Genomic DNA, 24,675 nt, shown 5'->3' on the forward strand with positions numbered 1-24,675 from the left:
CCCCACCCCACCCCACTAGGTCGTCACAGAGCACCAGGCCTGTCACTCTTTATTGTTATTTCCAACAATAAGGGTCTGATGACAGTTGCTGTTTATTATCTGTCATATTTCATTCCTGTATGTTACCTTCACTGTCTCTGTAGTTATTTTAGATTGCAACCTATACTTTAAAAGGATATATTTATTTCTTTAAAATGATGTTTAGGTGAATAAGCTATTTCGTGAATAGCTATATGAAACTTAGCTTAATTCCTCTGCAGTGCTGGCACTCCTTTGCTAATTTAGTACTGGGCAGAACTTTGAATAACATAGTTTGAAAAAAATTTTTTTATTTGTTGTATAGATGCTCCTCCTCCTACTTGGGAACAGCTAGAAAATGGGTTGGTTGCTGTGCGTACAGTGGTACATGGGTTGGTTGATTATATCCAGAATCACAGCAAAAAAGGAGCAGATCAACAGCAGGTAAGGGAGGTGTTTGAAATTTAGAAGTAAGCTACTGTGGTTATCCTTACAGATAAAAATTAAGCCAATAAGATGACAAGAATATTTTTAGACTCTGTAAAGACCAGAAATTAAACTAAAAATTAAAAATCTATTTAACTCCCTAGTCCATTAGTGGGTCCCTATTCCGTAACATCAAGAAAAATGTAACAAAAATAATAAGATTTATAGTTTAGAATGGTTAGCAGCCAGTTTACTGGATTAGCCTAGTAATTTTGTCTGACAGCATTGAAATTAAGTAATCCTTATTGGCCTGATGCCGTGCTGGAGTCACTTTTCACACTGGATATAGCAGCATTTGATTCCGTGCTAAAGGTTATTCCATTTATATAAACTTATTCTTTTCCTGGCTACTATTGCTTTTCTGTTTGATTGTAAGTATTACTTTTTATTGCTAATGCTGTATTTCTCCAGTACTGTTCATATATTTTGTAAATGCTTTTCTGTATTAGTATTTAAATATTTTTCATTCATAATGTCTCTTATGCCAGTGGGCCAAATTTTCCTCAGATATTTTTTAATGGAATATAAGGCAGTAAAATCTAATAGCCTATGTTATGGCTGGCATTTTAAATTTTACTCCCAATGATTTCATTTCACCCTCAGAATTTGTTAGGTTCACTTTATCTTTTATTTTGCCATAGTAAGATTGAGAAATTAAAACTTTGATACTAATTTATCTGACTCAGGTAAATATTAATAATTTCTTTAAAAGTAAGAAATATTAGAAGTGTCTGCTAAATCGAATAGTACAGATATGCTTTTCCCAATCTAAGATCAGAACTTTATTTTTTGATTAAGACGTTTAGAAAAATTAACGTTAAAATTTAGTTAAAATTACTTTTAACTCCCTGTTACAAAAATAATATTAACTTTTAAGTTCTGCCCATGTAGATTTGTAGTATGTTATAAAGGAACATAATTGTAAGCATAGTTACATTGAACACTGTCCAAATCAAGTATTAGAAGACACGGTAAGTATTTGAAGGTCCTAAACTCCAGGGGTTTGCTTGTCCACTGTAAAATGTTGGAAGGAAGATCATAGAGCCCTCATGAGATTGAATCAAGAATTTATGTGATGTTACATGTTTGATAGTTAATATCAACATAGAAAAATCAGGGCTACATTTTTTAAGTAATTTATTTTTGGACTCTCTTAAGACCTCAGACAGGATGATGTTCCAGCACTTTTGCTCTGAGTAGTCTAGATAAGTGTATAAGTTAGTCTGAGTTATTCATCTAGATTATTAAGTTCCTTAAATAGCGACACAAAATTTACATTATTTTAAATAGCTAATGTTTAATTTTGATCTTAGCCTCCACAGCATAGCAAATATAAAACATACATGTGTCGAGACATGAAGCAGAGAGGAGGATGCCCTCGGGGGGCCAGCTGTACATTTGCACATTCACAGGAGGAACTGGAAAAGTAAGTTTGAAAGTCATCAGACTCACCCTTCCAATAATTTGTTAGAGAATAATTTGCTGCCATTGAGAAATAGGAAGAAATGTATTTGCATTTTGATGAATAGGAAATGTTTAGATACAATACAAAACTGAAAAGAAAAGCAAATCAGTTTCCTTACCTTTCATTACATTGTGCCTACAAATGAAAAACTACTTAGGGTTAACTAAATCTAGAAATGAGTCATTTTCAGTACCCCCTCCCCCAAATTAAAAATCTCAGAGTTTTCATCAGCTTTAACTGCTTCACCTTAACTAATTGAAAATTTCATTTCCAATGGAGAAATTTGCCCTTTGGTCTATCAAGAAATTATTTACTGCCAGGCTCATTTTCACAGATTCTTTCAAATTTCAAGGACCAGATAATTTCAGTGAAGTTAAATCTCCAGCACAGAGTAAAAAGAAAGGAAAAACCTCTTAATTGTTTTATAAAACCCGTGTAACACTGACACTAAATTTGACAAAGATAACACAATTAAAGAAAGCTACAGATTCATTTCACATATTTTTTAAATCCCAACTATTATAACTTAGAATTCAGTACATTAAAATAGACACCATTACAAAGGTGCAAAGGTAGCACAGTATAATTACTGTAGGTTAGAGAAGAAGGGTTTTATAACCATGTGATCATATCCAAAGATACCAAAACGCATTTGAATAATATTTGATGTCCATCAAGGTTCCTTAGTAGAACAAAAATGTCGTAGACATTTTCCCAACATGATAATTATATCTCAAGCCAAGAGCCAGCATGATAGCCTGATGCTTACTTGGTATTAGTTTATTAGATACAGTCTTGTTTCAGGCAAGAGTCAGGGAAATTTTTCTGCTAGTAAAAAGTGTTATTTAACATTCTGGAAGTTGTAGCAAGTTGTATGTAAGCAAGAGAATAAAATAGCCAAAATCATTAAATAGGAAAATTCAAGGGAAATACTAGAATCAAAAGAACCAAGAATTTAGTAAAGTAGCAAATCAAAAAATTATACGAAAGCAAAAAATTAATTGCTTTCATATAAACTAAAAAGGGAAACATAACCAGTTCAAAAGCAAGGTGACATTAAAATCCCTTTTGCATTAACAACAAAAACAAAAAAGTTAAACACCAAATAATCTAATAAATACCCAGGATCTGTATTGAATTGAGTTAGTAAACTACCTAGGAACATAAGAGTTGACTAAATGAAGCATACTATGTTCTTGGATGAGACTTAGCATTATAGAGATTTTATTTTCTCTTAAACAGTAAATTCAGTGAAATCTCAGAGTCTTAACAGGATGATTTTGGGGCCCTAACAAATTCATTCATTTGGAAGAAAAAATATGCCAATAACCAGGAAATTCTGGGGGGAAAAGTCTTCAGTGGGGACTAGACTAATAACTGTTAATATTAACCTGTTTTATGAGCTAAAGTATAAAAACTGTGGTATTAGCATAGGAATAGATAGACCAATGAAATACAGTAAAAAATCTAGAAAGGATTCCAGATACATATAGGAACTCAGCAATGTGAAAAAAGGTGGCATTTCACATCAATATCAAAAAAATATGATGATGAAACAACTCTATTTGAAAAATAAGTAAGGCTGGATTCTTAACCTTTACACCAAAACGAATTACAAATTTACCCGAGATTTAAATATTTAGGAGAAAACTATAGACTACTTAGAGATTTTTGTTGTTGCTGTTACATCGTCTTATGTAGGAAAGGATTTTTTTTTAATATTATTTTATTTATTTATTTTTGATTGCACTGGGTCTTCATTGCTGCATGGGCTTTTCTCTAGTTGTGGTACGGGGAGGCTACTCTCTAGTTGCAGTGCACAGGCTTGTCATTGCTGTGGCTTCTCTTGTTTGCAGAGCATGGGCTCCAGAGCACTCAGGCTTCAGTAGTTGCAGGACATGGGCTCAGTAGTTGCAGCTCCAAGGCTCTAGAGCACAGGCTCAGTAGCTGTGGCACACAGGTTTTGTTTCCCTGTGGCAAGTGGGATCTTCCCGGACTAGGGATCAAACCTGTGTCTCCTGCATTGGCAGGTGGATTCTTTACCACTAAGGTGCCAGGAAAGCCCAGGAAAGGATTTTTGAAGAATGACACCTGGCATGCATAAAGAAGATTAATAAATTTGATGAAGTGAAAGTTAAAAGTTAAGATAATGGCTCAAACACCACAAATGTAAAAAGAAGGAAAAATGGTGAAATGACATGATACCCATAACACAAAATGATCTCCTACAAATCTGTAAGAAAGAGAAGAACCAGTAGATACATGGATCAGGCATATAAACAATTCACTGAAGAAACACAAATGGCCAGCAAACATGTGAAACTATGTTCAATTTCACTAATTGTTAAAGAAATGCAAATTAAAATAAAACCTGATTTTTTTTTTAACCATCAGAGACTGAGACTAGCCAGTGTTTAATAAGATATTGAAAAAAAGCCTTTTTTTTTTCTTTTAATCAGTAGGAGTTATAATAGCAATTTCTAATGTGCATAAATTAGACTTAGTAATTCTGCTTTTGGTTATTTACACAGGTGTGAAGTATATGTATATAATTTTCTGTTACCACATTGTTTTAATAGCAAAAATTAGGGACAACCTAAAGTATACTGACATAAAGAAATAGTTAAGATTTTGAAGTAGAGGAAAAAATTTACTAAGCAGCCATCAGTTCAGTTCAGTTCAGTTCAGTCGCTCAGTCGTGTCTGACTCTGCCATATTTAACCCTATTTCTGTAAATAATAATCTTACAAATGTAAGAATATTAAACTAGTGCATAGAGTGGAAAAATCTGTATTATATATCAAACTGCTAACAGTAGTTACTACTGATGGGTGGTCTCCCCCAACCCGTACTCCAAAGTGTGTGTATGTGTGTCTATATGTATATATACAGACACACATAAATATATACAAGTTTCCAAGATGATAGCTAGAGCCAGATGCTCAGAATCTTTTCCTTTTGTATCTGTTTCTTAAATATGTTTTATTTCTTGATTTTTGCTTCGACAATTTTGATTTTTGTTGTGCACCTTTGCTTTTTTTATAGATTTCGTAAAATGAACAAACGCCTGGTTCCCAGAAGACCCCTGAGTGCCTCTTTAGGTCAACTTAATGAGGTGGGCCTGGCTTCAACAGCTATCCTTCCAGAAGAAGGGGCAGTGGATCTGCCTAGCAGAAAAACCCCTGCTCTGCCAAATGGGATTGTATCAGCAGGGAATACAGTAACGCAACTGATTCCACGAGGGACAGACCCCAGCTACGATTCCAGTCTGAAACCAGGAAAGATCGATCACCTGAGCAGTAGTGCCCCTGGGTCCCCTCCTGACTTGTACGTTGTTTTTACTAACTTTTGTTTATTTATTCCTATTTCATGTGCCAGTGATTTTTTGAGAAACAGTATAGGTGACATAAGATCAAAGTTTGCAAAATTTGTGGAAAAAAATGGTTATTGAAAGAAACCTGTTTCCCAAATTTTGGCAGTTTTTTTTTTACATGTAACAAAAACATGTCTGTATACATTTAGAAATGTTTTCCAGACCTTAAACTTGACATGCAGACTCTTGCTCCCATAGGCTAGAATCGGTCCCTAAGAGTATTTCTGCCTTGCCTGTTAATCCGCATCCTGTACCTCCAAGAGGACCAACAGAGCTGCCCGCTATGCCTGTCACTAAACCTCTTCAGATGGTGGCGCGAGGTTCTCAGCTCTATCCAGCACAGCAGGCTGATGTTTATTACCAGGATCCTCGAGGAGCTGCTCCGCCGTTTGAACCAGCACCTTATCAGCATGGTAATGATCTTTCATTTATGTCACTCACTTTTCTTAGGAATTATAAAAATGATTTCAAATAAGAGTGACCATATTTTCAGTAACCTCCTCAAAATAAATAAATGCTTTTTTTTTTAATACTTGGGGAAAAACTGAAGTTATATGATCAGCTAAATAATATGAAATACATGAAGTAGCAAAGCTAGGAAAACCAGTTTACCCTAACTGCTAGAAGCAGTTGTATATTAAAAGTGTTTACATATTTATGGAAATAAGTTATTCAAGTACATAATGGAAATTTGCTGAGGCAATATATATTTTCCTGACAAAAGTTTTCTTCAAGCATGAGAAAAGAATGTAATATTATGGTGAATATAAACTAAACACACTTAGTACATTTTTTCCCTTCAGTTGTCACCTAATATTTTTTTCTAGGTTCTGTAATATACATGAAAAATGCAAATACGTACTTCTAGAGAGTTTATAGTATAGAATCAATATTAGTAAAGAATGGAAAACTATATGTGTTAGAGTATATCTATATACATGTTTGAAATTAGGTGTTCAGTTGTGGTGGTTAATGTTAGTGTGGTAGAGATTAACTGCAAGACTCAAGGAAGATCATTGAGAACTTGAGGACTCAAAAGACTCTGGAAGAATGCCCTAAATAGAGGTTTTGGGAATAGAAAGGAAAATTTACAAATGGATTGTAAAAATGAGAGTCTAGAGTCAAGGAGGAGTAAGGAGACTATTGTTAATCCAGGTGTGACTTGAGGTCTGGACTAATGTAGTGAGAAAATAGGAAGCAGATATTTGAGAAAATAGACATAGCCAGTTTTAATGGTAATACTAGGTATGGAGAATGAGTTTTCACATAATGTAATTCATGGAGAAGGAAATGGCAACCCACTCCAGTATTCTTGCCTGGAGAATCCTATGGACAGAAGAGCCTGGTAGGCTGCCGTCTATGGGGTTGCACAGAGTCAGACATGACTGAAGCGACTTAGCAGCAGCAATTCATGTTAAAAAAAATACACAATGAAGAAAATATATATAGGACGCTTCTGTCCTAATTGCCAACAGAGGAGCTCATCAGTTGAGGCAAATGTCTTGAAATTGGGAAGCTACTGCTACAACTGTTGGGTCGGGAACTCTAGGAGACTTCCCTGGCAGTCCAGTGGTTAAGACTCCATGTTTCCACTGCACGGGGCATGGGTTCAGTCCCTGGTTGGGAAACTAAGAGACTACGTGCCTTTCAGCATGGCCAAAAAAAGAACTCTGGAGTTATGCAGTTAGCCACTCTATCTGTACCAGCAGAATGGATCTTTTGAGGGCCCTATCTCTTTCCAGTTAACTCAATCTCACATTCAAAACTTATGCAAATGAAAGATTTGTGGAACCTAAGCTTCAGGATTCAGGATAACCTAAGTCCAAATTCAGACTTATATTGAAGAAAGTAGGGAAAACCACTAGTCCATTCAGGTATGACCTAGATCAAATCCCTTATGAGTATACAGTGAAAGTGACAAATAGATTTAAGGGACTAGACCTGATAGAGTGCCTGATGAACTGTGGACAGAGGTTCGTGACATTGTACAGGAGACAGGGATCAGGACAATCCCCATGGAAAAGAAATGCAAAAAAGCAAAATGGCTGTCTGAGGAGGCCTTACAGATAGCTGGGAAGAGAAGAAAAGCGAAAAGCAAAGGAGGAAAGGAAAGATATTCCCATCTGAATGCAGAGTTCCAAAGAATAGCAAGGAGAGGTAAGAAAGCCTTCCTCAGCGATCAGTGCAAAGAAATAGAGGAAAACAACAGATTGGGAAAGACTAGAGATCTCTTCAAGAAAATTAGAGATACCAAAGGAACATTTCATGCAAAGATAGGCTCGATAAAGGACAGAAATGGTATGGACCTAACAGAAGCAGAAGATATTAAGAAGAGGTGGCGAGAATACACAGAAGAACTGTACAAAAAAGATCTTCACGACCCAGATAATCACAATGGTGTGATCACTCACCTAGAGCCAGACATCCTGGAATGTGAAGTCAAGTGGGCCTTAGAAAGCATCACTACAAACAAAGCTAGTGGAGGTGATGCAATTCCAGTTGAGCTATTTCAAATCCTCAAAGGTGATGCTGTGAAAGTGCTGCACTCGATATGCCAGCAAATTTGGAAAACTCAGCAGCAGCCACAGGACTGGAAAAGGTCAGTTTTCGTTCCAATCCCAAAGAAAGGCAATGCCAAAGAATGCTCAAACTACCGCACAATTGTGCTCATCTCACATGCTAGTAAAGTAATGCTCAAAATTCTCCAAGCCAGGCTTCAGCAATACGTGAACCGTGAACTTCCAGATGTTCAAGCTGGTTTTAGAAAAGGCAGAGGAACCAGAGATCAAATTGCCAATATCCGCTGGATCATCGAAAAAGCAAGAGAGTTCCAGAAAAACATCTATTTCTGCTTTATTGACTAGGCCAAAGCCTTTGACTGTGTGGATCACAATAAACTGTGGAAAATTCTGAAAGAGATGGGAATACCAGACCATCTGACCTGTCTCTTGAGAAACCTGTATGCAGGTCAGGAAGCAACAGTTAGAACTGGACATGGAACAACAGACTGGTTCCAAATAGGAAAAGGAGTACGTCAAGGCTGTATATTGTCACCCTGCTTATTTAACTTATATGCAGAGTACATCATGAGAAACGCTGGGCTGGAAGAAACACAAGCTGGAATCAAGATTGCCAGGAGAAATATCAATAACCTCAGATATGCAGGTGACACCACCCTTATGGCAGAAAGTGAAGAAGAACTAAAGAGCCTCTTGATGAAGGTGAAAGAGAAGAGTGAAAAAGTTGGCTTAAAGCTCAACGTTCAGAAAACTAAGATCATGGCATCTGGTCCCATCACTCCATGGGAAATAGATGGGGAAACAGTGGAAACAGTGTCAGACTTTATTTTTTTGGGCTCCAGAATCACTGCTGATGGTGAATGCAGCCATGAAATTAGAAGACGCTTACTCCTTGGAAGGAAGGTTATCGCCAACCTAGATAGCATATTTAAAAGCAGAGACATTACTTTGCCAACAAAAGTCCATCTAGTCAAGGCTATAGTTTTTCCAGTGGTCATGTATGGATGTGAAAGTTGGACGGTGAAGAAAGCTGAGCGCCGAAGAATTGATGCTTTTGAACTGTGGTGTTGGAGAAGACTCTTGAGAGTCCCTTGGACTGCAAGGAGATCCAATCAATCCATCCTAAAAGAGATCAATCCTGGGTGTTCATTGGAAGGTCTGATGTTGAAGTTGAAACTCCAATACTTTGGCCACCTCATGCGAAGGGTTGACTCATTGGAAAAGACCCTAATGCTGGGAAGGATTGGAGGCGGGAGGAGAAGGGGACAACAGAGGATGAGATGGTTGGATGGCATCACCGACTCGATGGACATGGGTTTGGGTAGACTCCGGGAGTTGGTGATGGACAGAGAGGCCTGGCATGCTGCAATTCATGGGGTCGCAAAGAGTCGGACACGACTGAGCGACTGAACTGAACTGAAGCTTCAGGAAAATACAGTTTTTTTGCTTTCCAGTGTTTGCAGTATATTAGGCACACCAGAAAGATGATCAGAGAATTGAGAGAGCCAGTTTACTATTGTAGACTGTGAGTAGGTTGGTGTTTTCAATAATTTGGGAGGAGAATTTTTGCTTGATATTTTTCATATAAGTCTAGCCTGACTACATTCCTAAGCAGAGGGGAAAACATCTAAAGAAATGAGTGGATTTTTGATTCTTTACTGTTGAAATATTTTAAAAGGAAAAGTCTTATATTGAAAAATAGATGGGCTGATTGTTGCTTTTGGTTGCTCTTTTGTGTTGTACAGGTATGTACTATCCTTCACCACCACAGTGTGTGTCCCGTTTTGTCCGACCTCCACCATCTGCTCCTGAACCTGGTGCTCCCTACTTGGATCATTATCCGCCATACCTCCAAGATCGTGTAGTAAACTCACAGTATGGCACACAGCCACAACAGTACCCACCTATGTACCCACCACACTATGATGGCCGTCGAGTATACCCTGCTCAGTCTTATGCAAGAGAGGAGATTTTCCGAGAAAGTCCTATACCTATTGAGATTCCACCTGCAGCAGTGCCACCCTATGTACCAGAACCCAGAGAAAGATACCAACAAATGGAGGGTTACTATCCAGTGGCTCCACACCCAACTCAGATCAGACCTTCGTACAACAGAGTATGCTGAGTTCTTTTTATTATTATTAATGTAGATTTAATTTGACTATCGCTTACAGTGATTTTTTGTTTAACCTTTTACCATGGTAATAACCCTTTGATCAGTTAATTCTTTTAAAAGAAAGCATCTTTTGTCACCTTTTCATAATCTTCATAGGTTTAGGTTTTATTATTTTTTTTTTTTTTACTATTAAAAGGGAAATAAATTTATGTCCCACTCCCACTAACCCATCTTAGTTTCTAAAAATGTTAGATGATTTTATTAACATTTCTAGATTCATTTAGAAAGTATGGTCTCTGACCAAGAAAAAGAAACTTATATTTAGGTCTTTGGGAAATCCTGAGAACTTTTAGGGGTTTTGTTTTGAATTATTAAGTCTTGCTATTTCCAGATGTTAAGATGAGTATACAGGCTAGTTATTTAAAATATGTGCTAAGTCAATCAATGTGTCCTGAAATTCATTTTCAACTTGTACTCATCTTTTCATTTTTAGGAGCCCCCATACAGTCGGCTTCCGCCTCCTCCCCAGCCCCATCCTAGTCTAGATGAGCTACATCGAAGACGAAAGGAAATAATGGCACAGCTAGAAGAAAGGAAGGTTATCTCTCCACCTCCTTTTGCACCTTCACCAACATTGCCTCCTACCTTCCATCAAGAGGAAGTAAGCCTGTGGCTTTTTAGTCTCATTTATCAATTTTTCCTTTATCAGCAGTTTAAGTAATCTTCACCTTTCCCAAGATCATGAAGATATTTTTCTGTTTTCTTCTGAAAGGTTTATTATTTCACATTTAGATCTGTAATCCATCCAGAATTGATTTTTGTATAAAGGATCGTAATCTGGTCATAGTCATAGTCAGGTGACTGTATATGTTTCCGTTTCATTGATCTATTTCTCTGTCCTTCTACCAACACCATACTGTCTTCATGTGGTGATGTTTGTTTTCCAGTTTTGGTCTTCAGGTTTATCTTTGCTGTTCTTTGTCCTTGGAAATTCCAAACATACTTTAGAATCAGCATGTGGATGTCCACAGAAATATCTGCTGCAGTTTTTATTAGGATTACGTCGAATCTCTGGATCTGCACAACCCAGTATGCTAACCACTAGCCACATGTGGATAATGATACTTAAAATATGCCTAATCTGAGTTCCCCTGTGCTATAAGCATAAAACATATATTGGATTTGAAGAATTAGTACCCCCTCAAAAATATTTCAGTAATATATTTATATTAATTTATATAGTCTATATATTAATTACATATTAAGATTATACTACCTTGGATTATTAAGTTAAATAAAATGTATTGTTAAAATCATTTAACAATTTAACCTCTTCCCCAGTGGATCTTCCCTTCCCAGGGATTGAACCCGGGTCTCCTGTGTTGCAGGCAGATTCTTTACTATCTGAGCCACCAGGAAAGCCCCCTTTTCACTTTGGATTTATTAAATTAAGTGTATTGTTAAAACTAATTTTATGTTTTTATTTTTTAATGTGCCTATTAAAATTTTTTAGGTTACATATGTGGGTCAGTTGTGTTTTTCACTGGACAGTGTTGCTTTAGATCCATTTGGGGAGAAGTAACATCTTTCCAATAGTGAGTCTCCAAGAACATGGTATACTCTCCATTTCCTTGAATATTCTTTAATTTCTCTCAATAATATCCTACCTCGTATGGTTTTCAGTGTCTTTCACATCTTTCATTAAGCTTATTCCTAGAAAACTAATGTTTTTGAAGATGTTTTAAATGGAATCCTTTTTGAAGTTTCATATTCTCTTTGTTCTTATTACAGAGAAATTAAGTAGATTTTTATGAATTTTGATCCTTGTGTTCAGCAGCTTTGGTAGATTTCCCTATTAATTCTAGTATTTGATAGTGGATTCTTTTGGATTTTTGTGTTCTCTATGAATGGTGACCATTTTGCTTTCTCCTTTTCAATTCTTAAGTATTTTCTTTTTCTTATATTAGTTGTGTAAGCTAGATCCTCCAGTGTAATATTAAAAAGAGAGATGATGATAGATTTTCTTATTTCTGGTCTTTGAGCAAATGAAACTTCTAACAGTTTACCGTTATGATGTTTGCTGTCAGCTTTTTTGTAGATAATCTTTATCAGATTAATAAAATTTCCCTGTATTCCTGGTTTTAGACTATTTTTATAACTGAGACATGTCAAGGTTTTGCTAAACTCAATAACAAGGAAAACAGGATGAAAAGGTTGATTCAAATACAAGAGACAGGCTAATATAGATAGTGAAAGGCAGAAAAACACTGAAATAGAGTTGCTAGAATAAACTGTTTAATCAACTAGAGAGTAATAAACAATAATTTCAAGGTTATCAGTATTTCAACAGGACAGTGCTAAAAGTTATTATGAGTGAGTATTATCTTACTATCTTTTTAATGTCTACAGGATTTATTCCACTTCTGATGTTAGTAATAATTTTTTTCCTTGGTTAGTCTTGCTAGGGATTTATCATCAATTTTATCTTTTCAGAAAGCTATCTTTTTGCTTTGTTGATCTTATGTATTTATTTTGGCTTGTTGTTATACATACTGCCTCAGCTCAGTGTGTTTAGCCATTTTTTTTTTAAGTCAAATAGATTTTTTTCGTATGGTTGCAGTTTATATTATGTAAGGAAAATGTCTTACATGCTTTATGTGTAAAATTATAATTCTAAACAGTATTTCTAAGCAATGAAAGTTGAAAAGTAAAGTATACCATATTGCATATAATAGTAAACTTTGGGGTGTATGAAAGTAAAATTACTAAAGATGGTTCACAGTATCTAGCTTTCCTATCTAAACACTTTGGATGAATTTTCCACAGTAATGTAGGTTAATTAGTAAAGCTGTGACATCTTAATATAATTTTACTTGTAAAGGATAAACATGACATGATACTTTTTCAAACACTGACTATTAGAGACATCCCTGAGCTTTGTTATGCTATACCATTTTTTGAGAAATATGGAAAGCAATATGACACTCTGAAAAGTGAGCCAGTTTTAGAATGAAATACACTTATCTGTCAGGTTCAGCTTTGTGGCTCAGATCTTTTGTAAGTTACTTAGCTTTCCTTAACCGTGAGGCTCAGGTTTCTCTGTTTGTAAATCAAGCATAACAAAACCTACCTCATAGTGGTGTGGTGAAAATTAAATGTGACATAAGGCATCTGGCACATAGTGGACATTCAGTAAATAGTGACTATATGTATTATTTCTTTTATTTCTAAAAAATAATGTGTAACTGTTAAGGAGCTTTAGAATTTGTCTCATTACTAACATAACAAAGCTATATAATTAAACTTCAGTCCTGATTATTACAATCCGCATATAGTTATACTAAACTCATACATTATGAAAATAATGTAACATAGAAATTTTTCCAAAATCTCATTTTCTGTATCATTGTCAGTTTATTATATATTTCAACTTTTTAATATGTATTTCAACTTTTATGTACATGAACTAACATATTGTTATAATTTTTAAAAGAATTATTTAGTAATTACAACTTTAGGTTTTGTGTTTTGTATATTTTTGGTTTTTGTTTTTACTTAACCAATTATCCTGCATGTCTTGCTGTTGGAGGCAGAAAACACTCTTCTTAGTAGGTCATGTCTTTTAAAAAACTAGTTGTTTTATACAAAATTTGTGTGTGGAGGAGACATGTAAAAAAGAGATGGAATTTTTAAAATAGAAGTAGGACCAAAAAAAATAACGGAAAGAGGTTATAAACAATGGAAACAGGAGTTGTGCTTGAAAATGAGTGATATTTTGTGAACAGCAGATCCTTCTGCCAGTGCAGAAGACCAGAATGATGACTCAGAAAATAGAATTTTTTATTTTATTTTGTTTCAGTATAAGGGAAGCATAGAGCCATTTAAATGTGCCAGTACCCCCCTGGAGTGTTAGTATGCCAGTATATACATCTGTGATAAAGTGAGGGCAATTTAATAGTGTCCTGGCACTCCTTATACTGGTATAACCTTGGTCAGATCACCCATGTTGTCTCACCTGGACTTGAAGAACATATGAGATAGTGTATATCTAAAGGCACTTAGAAGGCTGTAAAAGGTTACACAAATGTGACTATAAGTAAAAATACATCAGACTTAGAATACCTATTTGGTTATTATATAACTTCAGAGCTCATCCTCAGAAAATTTGGAGTCTTCACTTCATTGAATCAACATAAGGACCAGATTTTATTCAAGATACAAGTTGCTATTAGAGAGATTTCAGGGAAAAAGTCATTATGTCATCATGTACTTATATAGAACATTTAAGATTACATTTAGTGTAATCTTACATTTAAGTGTAAAGTGTTTAGTGCTCTTGTTTACCTGAAATATTATTGAAAGAAACATTAAAGAGGGTCTAGCAAAACCAGGGTGTAGTACTTATTTGCTTAAATGTTAACTTAATCTTTTGAGAAAGAGGATGAGCAAATTGCTTCAAAAATCCTAATTTGATTCTTTGAAAGATTTTGAGATACTTCTTTTTGACCTTGTGTTAACAAAGTGAAATGGCTCAACATCAGTTTTTGTTTGTTTTATATTTTTCATAGTCAACAAAAATCTTCTATTGTGACACAAATCAAAAACCATTATTTTGTTGCTTTAGCATGATGTTCTAAAGAAATTCCTGCTTTCTCTGTGTTGTTACTCATAGACCTATTTCCTATTTTGTTTCCTTTTTCTTTTTTCTATCTCTAGTTTTTGGATGAAGACTTGAAGGTAGCTGGGAAATACAAAGGAAATGATTATAGCCAGTACTCACCCTGGTCATGTGACACTATTGGCTCCTACATTGGAACCAAAGATGCAAAACCTAAAGATGTTGTGGTAGCAGGGAGTGTGGAAATGATGGTATGTGTACAACTAAGCCATAATTCTATACTGCGTGATTGAATTATTTTTAAAACTTTAAATTTCTTTTATAATTCTTAAAACTCTTAAGTTTAAACAATAAAGTTGAGTCTAGTGAACAACACTAGTTTTTGAGTCACAATTATAGTTACTTAGTTTCAAATAAGCTATGGTATACTGAAATGTATTACACTAAAATCATCTTATTTTTCAACAAAAAGTAGTGTAACACCAGTGTATCTAATACTCAAGCTTAAAATATATGACTATTTTATCTTAATTGCTTCTTTATCCTTTAAAGATATAAAACTTTACCTAAGTAATTAAATCCGACTTTCTATACCTCCCTAATCTCATTTTCTGCTCCTCTCCTTCCTTGGAGGTAAGGTAAATCCTATCCTGAATTGAGAGTTTATCATTTCATGGATACTTTTATTCAACTTATAAACAATTTTGTTTTGAATATTTATAGACCTTATACATATTATAAATTTCAGCTTATGTTTTCTTTCAGCATTTTTTTTGAGATGTATCCAAATTTATATCTAAGTTCAAATTCATTCATTTTCACTTCTTTTATCAGATACCATTTATGATAACTGATATCATACAATAAATATAATTGTTTATTCATTTTTATGTTGACATTTTTAGGCTGTTTTTGATCTTTTATTATTATCTACAGTGCTACAGTAAACATTCTTGCTTATGTTTCCTTGTTTACATGCATGAAATTTATGCTTAGGAGTAGTGTTGATGAGTTAAAGGTATGCCTTGACTTTTTTTTTTTTACTATTATTCTTAAGCCATTTGCCCTTATTAATTTTAAGAAAGGTTCCCTGGGTTGATAGATACAGATTTTCAAAGAGAAAGACTTGTCCAGCAGGTTGAGAGAAGACCAGTTCTTGATAATAGAAAAGGAAGACTTAGATGCCAGGATAGCTGTAAATGAGTGAAGTGGCATCTATAGCATGAATATGATTAGATGCCAGGCAATAATAAAAGAAAAAAGAGAAAGAAAGGAATATAGAGGAGAAAAAAGCAGAAAGGAACCTTTTGCTTTTCTGTAGTGGGTTTAGGGCAACATTGTTTTTAGGCCATAAAAAACAGCCTCTCTAAGAACAGGAATGAGATAAGGAGGCAGAGTAGATAGAAACCCTTGTTTCAGAAAGAGTAATTAAAATAACATAAACATTATCAAAATAAAACTCATTTCTTTAAATTACTAAAGAATAAAAATGTTGTCCAACCTAACCTACATGTTATTGAACATTTCCCAAATGGATAAAAAATCTCCCCCCAGTGTTTCTCAAACATGAATCTGGATGTGAATTCTGATCTTTAGAATTTAACCTAAGGATCTGTTAAAGTTCAAGTTCTAATTCAGTAAGCCTGGGATGAGACCTGCATTTGAAATTCTGCATTTCTAATGAGTTCTATAGTGATGCTGTTGCTGCTGGACTTTGGGCTATACTGTGGGCTTCCCTGGTGGCTCAGCTGGTAAAGAATCCACCTGCAATGTGGGAGACCTGGGTTCGATCCCTGGGTTGGGAAGATCCCCTGGAGAAAGGAATGGCTACCTACTCCAGTATTCTGGCCTGGAGAACTCCATGAACTGTGAAGTCCATGGGGTTGCAAATGGTCAGACACGAATGAGTGACTTTAAGTTGCTACTTCACTTTAAGTAGCAAGGGTCTGACAATCAGTTTCCATTTATCTTTCTGACTGAAATCCCTTTTAAAAGCCTATGTTGGCACGTTTTTAAAGAATGTTTACATATATATCTATTTGAATGTGTACATATACATATTTGTATATGTATATATATGTGTGTGTATATATATGTATACTGGATAATGATGTAAAAAATATTTCTGATGTTGTAGAAAAAGATACCATTATAAGGAGTGATCGGAGATTCAAAAGGTAGTGTTTTATATGACAGCTAAAAGCAACCAACGATTTTAGTCTTTACCAGTAAAAACATTATACTCTATTTTAACCTTATTACAGAGCTAGAGGAAATTATGTTAGAGATCTAAGTGAGGGGTGGGTTTCTCATTTCATTTTTTCTCAGAATGTGGAGAGTAAAGGAATGAGAGACCAGCGATTGGACCTTCAGAGAAGAGCAGCAGAAACCAGTGATGATGATCTCATCCCATTTGGAGACCGACCAACAGTATCTCGGTTTGGTGCCATTTCTCGAACTTCCAAAACGATATATCAGGGTGCTGGCCCAATGCAGACTATGGCACCTCAGGGAGCTCCCACAAAATCTATTAACATTTCAGGTAAGAATCTCAGAGGTAATCAGATTTTAGAGGGCTCACAATCACAACTGCCAACACTACCTTCTCCTTATTTACCATCAGTGCTCTTCGTAATCCTCAGGGGCAGTAGTCTTCAAAGTTTTCTGTGGCATTAGCCCTGTAGAAAAGTAATTATAACCTGGGGAATTATAGGGGTACAAACTAAAATGTCTGTATATGAGGATAACCTATGTGTTTTTTAATAGTTTCATTGTTTTTGTTAAAATAACACATCTTATTTTTTAAAAATTCATACCAAAGGAAAAATTACAAAGACTGATATTTTAGTGGGGAAAAACAAACATCAATACCTTATTACCATTTTGGTAGCCATCTTTGAAGATAACTAAAGAATATAACTTTGACTTTTAGATTGTGACTACCTGAAAAGAAGAATCAAATTTATGAATTGCATCATTTCACTGTAACTTACTCTCTTACAGATTATGGTCCGTATGGAACCCATGGTGGCTGGGGAGGTTCTCCATATTCACCTCATCAAAACATACCTTCTCAGGGACACTTCAATGAGAGGTATTACATCATTCTTATTACTTTTACACACTTAAAATTACTCAGCTTGCTTTGTTTTTCTGGTCAATAGTTTTTTTTTTTAAATAAAATTTAAAATTTATTCCACATTTTCCTTTCCACAAAAGGGAGAGAATATCTATGTCAGAGGTGACTAGTCATGGAAAACCCCTTCCATCTGCTGAGAGGGAACAGCTACGACTAGAATTACAGCAGCTAAACCATCAAATTAGCCAACAGACCCAGCTACGTGGACTAGAGGTACAAGCTTAGAGATATTCCAGTTTTTAAAGCGTTCTCAAAGAGATTTTAAAAGGAGGAACTTTTGAGGTTCAATGAACCTCAAACTTTAAAGTCTTTTTCTTAAGAGTTAGTTTAGGTGTCCATTTTTCAAAGAATTTTAATACTTTGAAGTTCTCAGACTTTAGGAAATTTAGAATTTCTATTATTTGAGAATAGAAAACATATATTTTATATGTTTTATATGTTATTATTATATATTACATATATAAGCTCCTTTTATATTTTTATACTGTATAATATTTTAGATAATCTAAATTTCCTAGATTATCTAAAATATTAAATTAAATAAAATACATAAAAGGAGCTTATATTCCCTGATAATACATTTAAGTTGAAGGTATACTATATAGTTTTTAATCAACAGATGCTTTTAACTTAAATTTTGTTTTTCTCACATTTTCTTTAATTTTTAAAAATTTCTCTCATTTCTTTTACTCCTCAGTATCTTTAGTAGAAGCTCACAACTTTGACCTAAAAGAAAAAATCCTCTACATAATAATAACACCTTTCATTAATATAGTTCTTTCACTTTATAAATTATTATTGTACATCTTATTTGACCCATACGGGTTCCTGACACATAGATTGGGCAGGTGGTATTTTCCTCCCTTTTTGGTTGAAGGATATGAATTTCACAGAGACTGAAACATGAACCCAAGTCTTCATACTCCAAGTTCAGTGTTCTTTCCACCATGCTATCTAGTACTTAAGAGAAACAGAATGTCAGAAGACAAAAAATTCTTGAAGTCCTTTAAGTGCCACATCAGGAAGACTAGGTTTTGTTTATATTATCCTTTGGATTGGAACATAGACTTTGAATATGAAAAGCTAAAGACATTCAGTGATAAATGCATTGCTCCCTTCTGAAGAAAAAGATGCTCTTAGAACGTTAGTCTTTTTCTTTCTACCAAGATCTTTAATAATATATAAGGCATTGCTTTGGAAATAAATTTCTAACTAATTCTGTCTTAGACTTTCTTATTAGCAAGACCAATAGGTAGGATGTTCTGTGTGTTTGCTTGCTTGTTTTTCAGCATGTGTCTGGCTTATACTCTTATGTAAGTGATAAAGTTTAGAAATATAAACCTGTATAGTATTCATGTTTGTCTCCTTTTTCCATTGCTTTATTTACATTGGTCCAAAACGTCTTGCTAATTCCTATTGTTAGAAAAAAGAATGCTATGTTTACTATGTTCATCTTCAGGTAACTAGTTATTAAAGATCTGGACCTTTAACTTCATAAAATATAATTCCTTACCTTGCTATTTCATGGCTTTTTATCTTAGTTGAAATTTCCTAGACTGATTTTCTGTTCCAAAAAATCTTAGCATTGTTTAACTCACTGTGGTTAAAAGTCATTGTCATTATTGAAGTTTCATTGAAAGAAATTATACAATTTATTTCAGAGAAAGTTCAGTTAAAAAAGAAAAAAAAAAAGCACTTTTATAGTTTTTTTTCCCCCACAGTTATAGTTGACTTCTCTCTTGAATAAGAAAAGAAGAGCAACTTAAACCAAAGATTAAATTACTGTTCACTAAGTTTAAATCCCCCATCGTTTTCCTTTTTTATTCAAATGATAATTCAAAGAAACAGTGCCTTATAGTTGCATCATTTTTACTGCAAATATATATGAGTAATAAGCTACTAAAGGCTGTGGTCTGGAATCGGGCCTGGTCATTCTGTGCATGGTGTGAAATGTGTTGAGCTGTGTATGTGCTTGGCTTTATGCACTAGGCTATTAGTAACAGACTGGTGTTGCAGAGGGAGGCGAACACCTTGGCAGGCCAGTCACAACCCCCACAACCACCACCTCCTCCAAAATGGCCTGGAATGATCTCAAGTGAGCAGTTGAGCTTGGAACTGCACCAGGTGGAAAGGGAAATTGGGAAGAGAACCCGGGAACTGAGTATGGTAAGTATTACTGTGGAAAGAGAGAGGGAAGGTGAAAGGGAACCCTGTGTGTAGTTCTGTCACTGAACTTGTGGCTCTGGAGTTCTAGAATCATCTAGAGCTATAGAATCATCACCCCAAGGCTAAAATGAATGATTAATACTTAGAAAGTGTCGTGAAGATGGACTGCCTTCTTATTTTATCACTTTTCTCCTCATTTATATTTTGGTTTGAGTGTGTTCTTTGTCTTAGTTTTCTGTATTTATAATAAAGTTTCAAGGAAAACAGGGTGATTATCTGAAAGTTACTAAATTTCTGCTAAACAAGTTGATTAAGGAAGCAGAGGGGATGGCATTTTTTGCAGTGCTGTATTATCCAAGGGCTTCCTTGAAGCTCAGTTGGTAAAAGATCTGCCTGCAATGCAGGAGAACCCAGTTTGATTCCTGGGTCAGGAAAATCTGCTGGAGAAGGGATAGGATCCCACTCCAGTATTCTTGGGCTTCCCTGTGGCTCAGCTAGTAAAGAAGCCACCTGTAATGCGGGAGACCTGGGTTCAATCTCTGGGTTGGGAAGATCCCCTGGAGAAGAGAAAGGCTACCCACTCCAGTATTCTGGCCTGGAGAATTCCATGGACTGTGTTGGCCATGGGATCGCAAAGAGTCAGACACAACTGAGCGACTTTCACTTCACATGTTATACAAAGGTATATTACCAAGTAACATTTCTAGGTTTCATAGCCCTTAAGTTATTGATGACCTGTTTTTTGTCATGAATGAAATGCCATCAGCATATTCTTTCCTGTGGAATTGAATCCACAGATATGCTTAGGATTTATGTTATGGTACGTGAACACTCATTTCAGTAAATTTTGAATCTTAGGAGATTGAAACATTCCTTCAGATTGCATGGTAATTGATATTTCTTTTTGTTGTTGTTGCACAGTTTTCACATTCTTTTAAAGGAAATACATGGGGCTTATTTGTTTTTCTGTTTTCAATAAGTGTATTGTAGATACTATATTTTGACTTGATTTTTCTGAATCATCAGTTTTCCTATGAGATTTTCCAATGTTAACATGAAGACATTGCCCCCTTATTGCCCATCTTGGATGATGAGCAAGTACACCATACTCCATTATATTTTTGTGTTGTCATTCTTTTAATCTGCCTGTTTCTTTGGTCATTTTACAGAACTAAATATGATTTCTGTTCATCATTTTGTATTACTTGTAGCTGGTTTCTCCTCCATCAGCACTGTTAAATAGAAGATAATTAAATTTATTTCCTTTTCTTTCAAAGGAGAACCAGTGTTCTCTGGACATGAAAAGCAAATTAAATACAAGTAAGCAAGCAGAAAATGGACAACCAGAACCACAAAATAAGGTTCCAGCTGAGGACCTTACGTTGACATACAGGTAAATAAAGGGACACTTTCATATAGTCTCATACAGCATGATAGAAGCACTCTCATAAATATAATTTGATTTTTACAATATCATTATTTTGTATACATTGAGAAAAGAATATTTTTGCATAAATTTGGGAGTTAATAAAGGGGTTTCCTTGGTGGCTCAGTGGTAAAGAACCTGCCTGCCAGTGCAGGAGATACGAGTTCGATCCCTGGGTTGGAAGATCCCCTGGTGAAGGAAATGACACACCACTCCAGTATTCTTGCCTGGAAAATTCCATGGATAGAAGGAAGCTGGAGAGCTACAGTCCATGTGGTCACAAAGAGATGGACATGACCTCGCAACTAAACAACAAAAAGGAGTTAATAAAACTTATTTTAGAACAGAGTCAAGGTTGAATTATCTGTTAATATCCAGGAAATGAAATTTTCTGTTTCCATCTCCTTCTTCCCCTTGTTTTATAATTTATTTAAAACCGTTGTTACTGTTTTGATGTATATATACCCTTAAGTGTGCAGGCATTTAGCCTCTTTCACCCACATATCCCCTGTTCTATCCTCCTGGTTTTTAATTTGGTCTATCCATATCACCCATTACAAGTACGGAAGAAATAATATCAACTATTATGAACAACAAAATATTATTTGCAAAAAAATATTGTAGTTAATTCTTTGTTTATACATCTTACACTTTAGGATATTTTGCAGCTAGGGCACTTTGAGGCTTTTAATGCATAGTCCTGAGTTGCCTTCCTGATGATATACAACAACAATTTCTAATGCTCTGTTGCTTCCAGGCTTAGGTTTTTGTCTGTTTAAATCCATGTATTATCTTGTCCTAGTAAACCTGCTAAAGCAGGGGTCAGCATTTTTCCTTAAAGGCCAAATAGTGAATATTTAAAAATTATTAGTCTTACTATCCATGTCAGAACTTCAGTGAAAGCAGCCATAGACAATATGTAAACAGATGGGCAGGCTGTGTTCCAATAAAACTTCATTTACAGAAACAGGCAGCTATACAAAACAAAAACCAGTCAACTAGCTTGTCTTGGTTTGCCAACCCATATGCTAAAATAAAGCATGGATATAGAGCTATAAATTAAAGTTTGAAAGCCATTCATGTATTTTCCGTAGTGCTATATAGAAAGGCCCTGTTGATTTTATTCTACTAATAATCAGTTTTCTCTCTCCTCTTTTAAAATTCCAACTCTTTTTTTTTTTTTTAATATTAACAGTGATGTGCCGAATGGATCAGCATTGACACAAGAGAATATCAGCCTCCTGTCCAACAAGACCAGCTCTCTGAACCTGTCAGAGGACCCTGAGGGAGGAGGGGACAATAATGACTCCCAGAAATCAGGAGTTACATCCAGTTCTAGTCCCTAAAATATGAGGAGTCCTACTTTTATCTTCTGCTCCTAACCAATCTGTGGGGCATAGGGGTAGGAGAACAGATAACTTCTAAACGTTCTCTGAGAGTGGTCAGAGAAATCCAGGAAAAGCACCGGAGGCAATGTGCACAAACACCACTACTAAAAACAAACCCTGCACATAGTTCATATTAATGCATTTTTTGATTTAAAGAAAAAGAAAATTAGCAGTATCTGCAAGCAATTCAGATTAAATTTGTTTTTGTTCTGTGAATGAACTTTATTTTAATAACTTTGGACGCCTTGGATCCAGGGCTTTAAAAAAAAAGAAGATATTATATATACACTCTGTTTGATTAATTGTATGATCTTAATGAAGTAGGTTTTTCTTGTATTTTGGTATTATTACATACCCAGTGTATAATTTCATACCCGCAATCCTTTCCAACTCTCACAACCCCATAAAATACCATAGACTAAAAGCACCGGCTTTTCTGAGAATTCTGTGGTGCTTGAGAAATAGTAATAGACTAGTTATTAGAAAATGTGCAGCAAACCAACTTTTCCAAGAGTCATTATTTGGAAGCCATAATTTGCTTTCTTTCTGGGTCACAAGCTTCATGTGTAGAGAGGTTTTTCATATGACATTAAAACTTTTTGTTGTTGCTCAGGAGGGCTTTATTTCTTGTTTTTGTGTTTTTTTCAGCTTTTTAGAGAAATAATTACCAATTAATTTTTGAAGACCTCATTTTCCTATCATGAACCGCTTTCATTCGCTTAATGTAATCAGAAATCCAAGTCAATTTTAGAGTGCTTGATTAGATTTAAATGGAAATTATTTTAAGGATGAACTATAATTTATTAGCACTGAAAATACATATTTAGTTTATTACCTATATTGAGCTAATGGCTGGAAATTCAGAGCAGTGCTTTTCCAAGTTGAACTTCTGAAATCATAGAATGTTCAAAAACCACGACAATCCACCATGTTTTAAAACTGCTCAACACTTGATTGAACTTAAAATGAGCAGAGCCACACTATTTCAATGAATGTTTTGTTTTACTCTCAAAAACCAAAAGTACAAAATTCCTATATACTGGAGCCCCTGGCTTTCAAGGAGATTTGGCAAATGAGAACTGCCTGAATCTTAAGGATAGTTTACAAATTGATCAGTAGTTGCCTTATGGAATCATTAGTACAAGTAGGTAGTAAGTACCTAGAAGTCAATTTTTGTCGTCTTGGCTTCACTATACTGAAAAGACTCTTTATGAAAATGTTGAAGAGAATAAGGAATAATTTTTCTCATTTAGTTCTGCTGCACATATTCTGATGCCACATGTCTATACTGAACTAAGACCATAAAATGTGTTTAGTGGGGATTTGATATAGTCACCCACCATAGCCCTATGTTTGCCTGATTTTCTAGAAATTTCCCTTTCTGGATTATACTACTAAAACAGAAAGCACTGGTTATGTAATAAGTTACTGCATTGCTTTGGTTGGGTAAAAGCAAGAGTTTGTATTTTTCTTGTTTCTTATTTTCTTAACCCTTAACTCCTGCTGAGGTCATAACCACCTCAGTCTAAGCTCTGTGTCTATTGTACTGTTAAATGAAACAAATGAGGGGTAAGGGAGGGGGGAGGGTGATACAGTCCTGCCATTGCCTACCAGTAGGAGAGTCCAAACAGAACACTCTTTTGAGTAGCAATTATTTAATTTGCCCAGTCAAGGCACCGTGTTTATATACTATTTCACATTGAATTTGATTATGCCCTACAGACCTGGCTGGTCAAGGATTTGATATACACATATTGGCTTGGGATTCGAGCTTTCTTTTTTATTTAAATAAAAATTTATATATATATTATATATATACATATATACATAGCTATATCTGTATATATATTGGGTATGTTTTATGGATTTTTTCGCATGAGCGCAGCTGTTGCGATAAAATGACTGATTGGGAGGTAGAAGCACTGAATGAAGATGAGGCATTTTATCAGTTGATATCCATA

General features: G+C 35.0%; 1 protein-coding gene across 16 annotated transcripts in view; it reads left to right on the forward strand.

The window, feature by feature from the left end:
• The window catches only part of RC3H1 (ring finger and CCCH-type domains 1), a 70,882-nt gene extending 48,002 nt beyond the window's left edge, over nucleotides 1–22,880 (forward strand). For 8 of the 16 annotated variants that reach the window (XM_081493685.1, XM_081493689.1, XM_081493683.1 and 5 more), the window contains 13 exons: nucleotides 344–462; nucleotides 1,818–1,930; nucleotides 5,015–5,296; nucleotides 5,541–5,755; nucleotides 9,607–9,977; nucleotides 10,471–10,638; nucleotides 14,694–14,846; nucleotides 16,924–17,137; nucleotides 17,599–17,689; nucleotides 17,815–17,947; nucleotides 19,724–19,900; nucleotides 21,178–21,293; nucleotides 22,522–22,880. In XM_081493685.1, coding sequence (XP_081349811.1) covers nucleotides 344–462; nucleotides 1,818–1,930; nucleotides 5,015–5,296; nucleotides 5,541–5,755; nucleotides 9,607–9,977; nucleotides 10,471–10,638; nucleotides 14,694–14,846; nucleotides 16,924–17,137; nucleotides 17,599–17,689; nucleotides 17,815–17,947; nucleotides 19,724–19,900; nucleotides 21,178–21,293; nucleotides 22,522–22,672 — 2,303 coding nt within the window. In that variant the 3' untranslated portion in view covers nucleotides 22,673–22,880. Of the gene's footprint in view, nucleotides 1–343; nucleotides 463–1,817; nucleotides 1,931–5,014; nucleotides 5,297–5,540; nucleotides 5,775–9,563; nucleotides 9,978–10,470; nucleotides 10,639–14,693; nucleotides 14,847–16,923; nucleotides 17,138–17,598; nucleotides 17,690–17,814; nucleotides 17,948–19,723; nucleotides 19,901–21,177; nucleotides 21,294–22,521 lie in introns of all 16 variants that reach the window. The other 8 variants (XM_081493693.1, XM_081493696.1, XM_081493691.1 and 5 more) reach the window with 2 other exon arrangements.
• The last annotated feature ends 1,795 nt before the right edge of the window (nucleotides 22,881–24,675 follow it).

Source organism: Giraffa tippelskirchi, chromosome 5 (genome assembly GCF_054371585.1).
Source record: "Giraffa tippelskirchi isolate mGirTip1 chromosome 5, T2T-mGirTip1v1.2.pri, whole genome shotgun sequence".
In the NCBI taxonomy this organism is placed as follows: domain Eukaryota; kingdom Metazoa; phylum Chordata; class Mammalia; order Artiodactyla; family Giraffidae; genus Giraffa; species Giraffa tippelskirchi.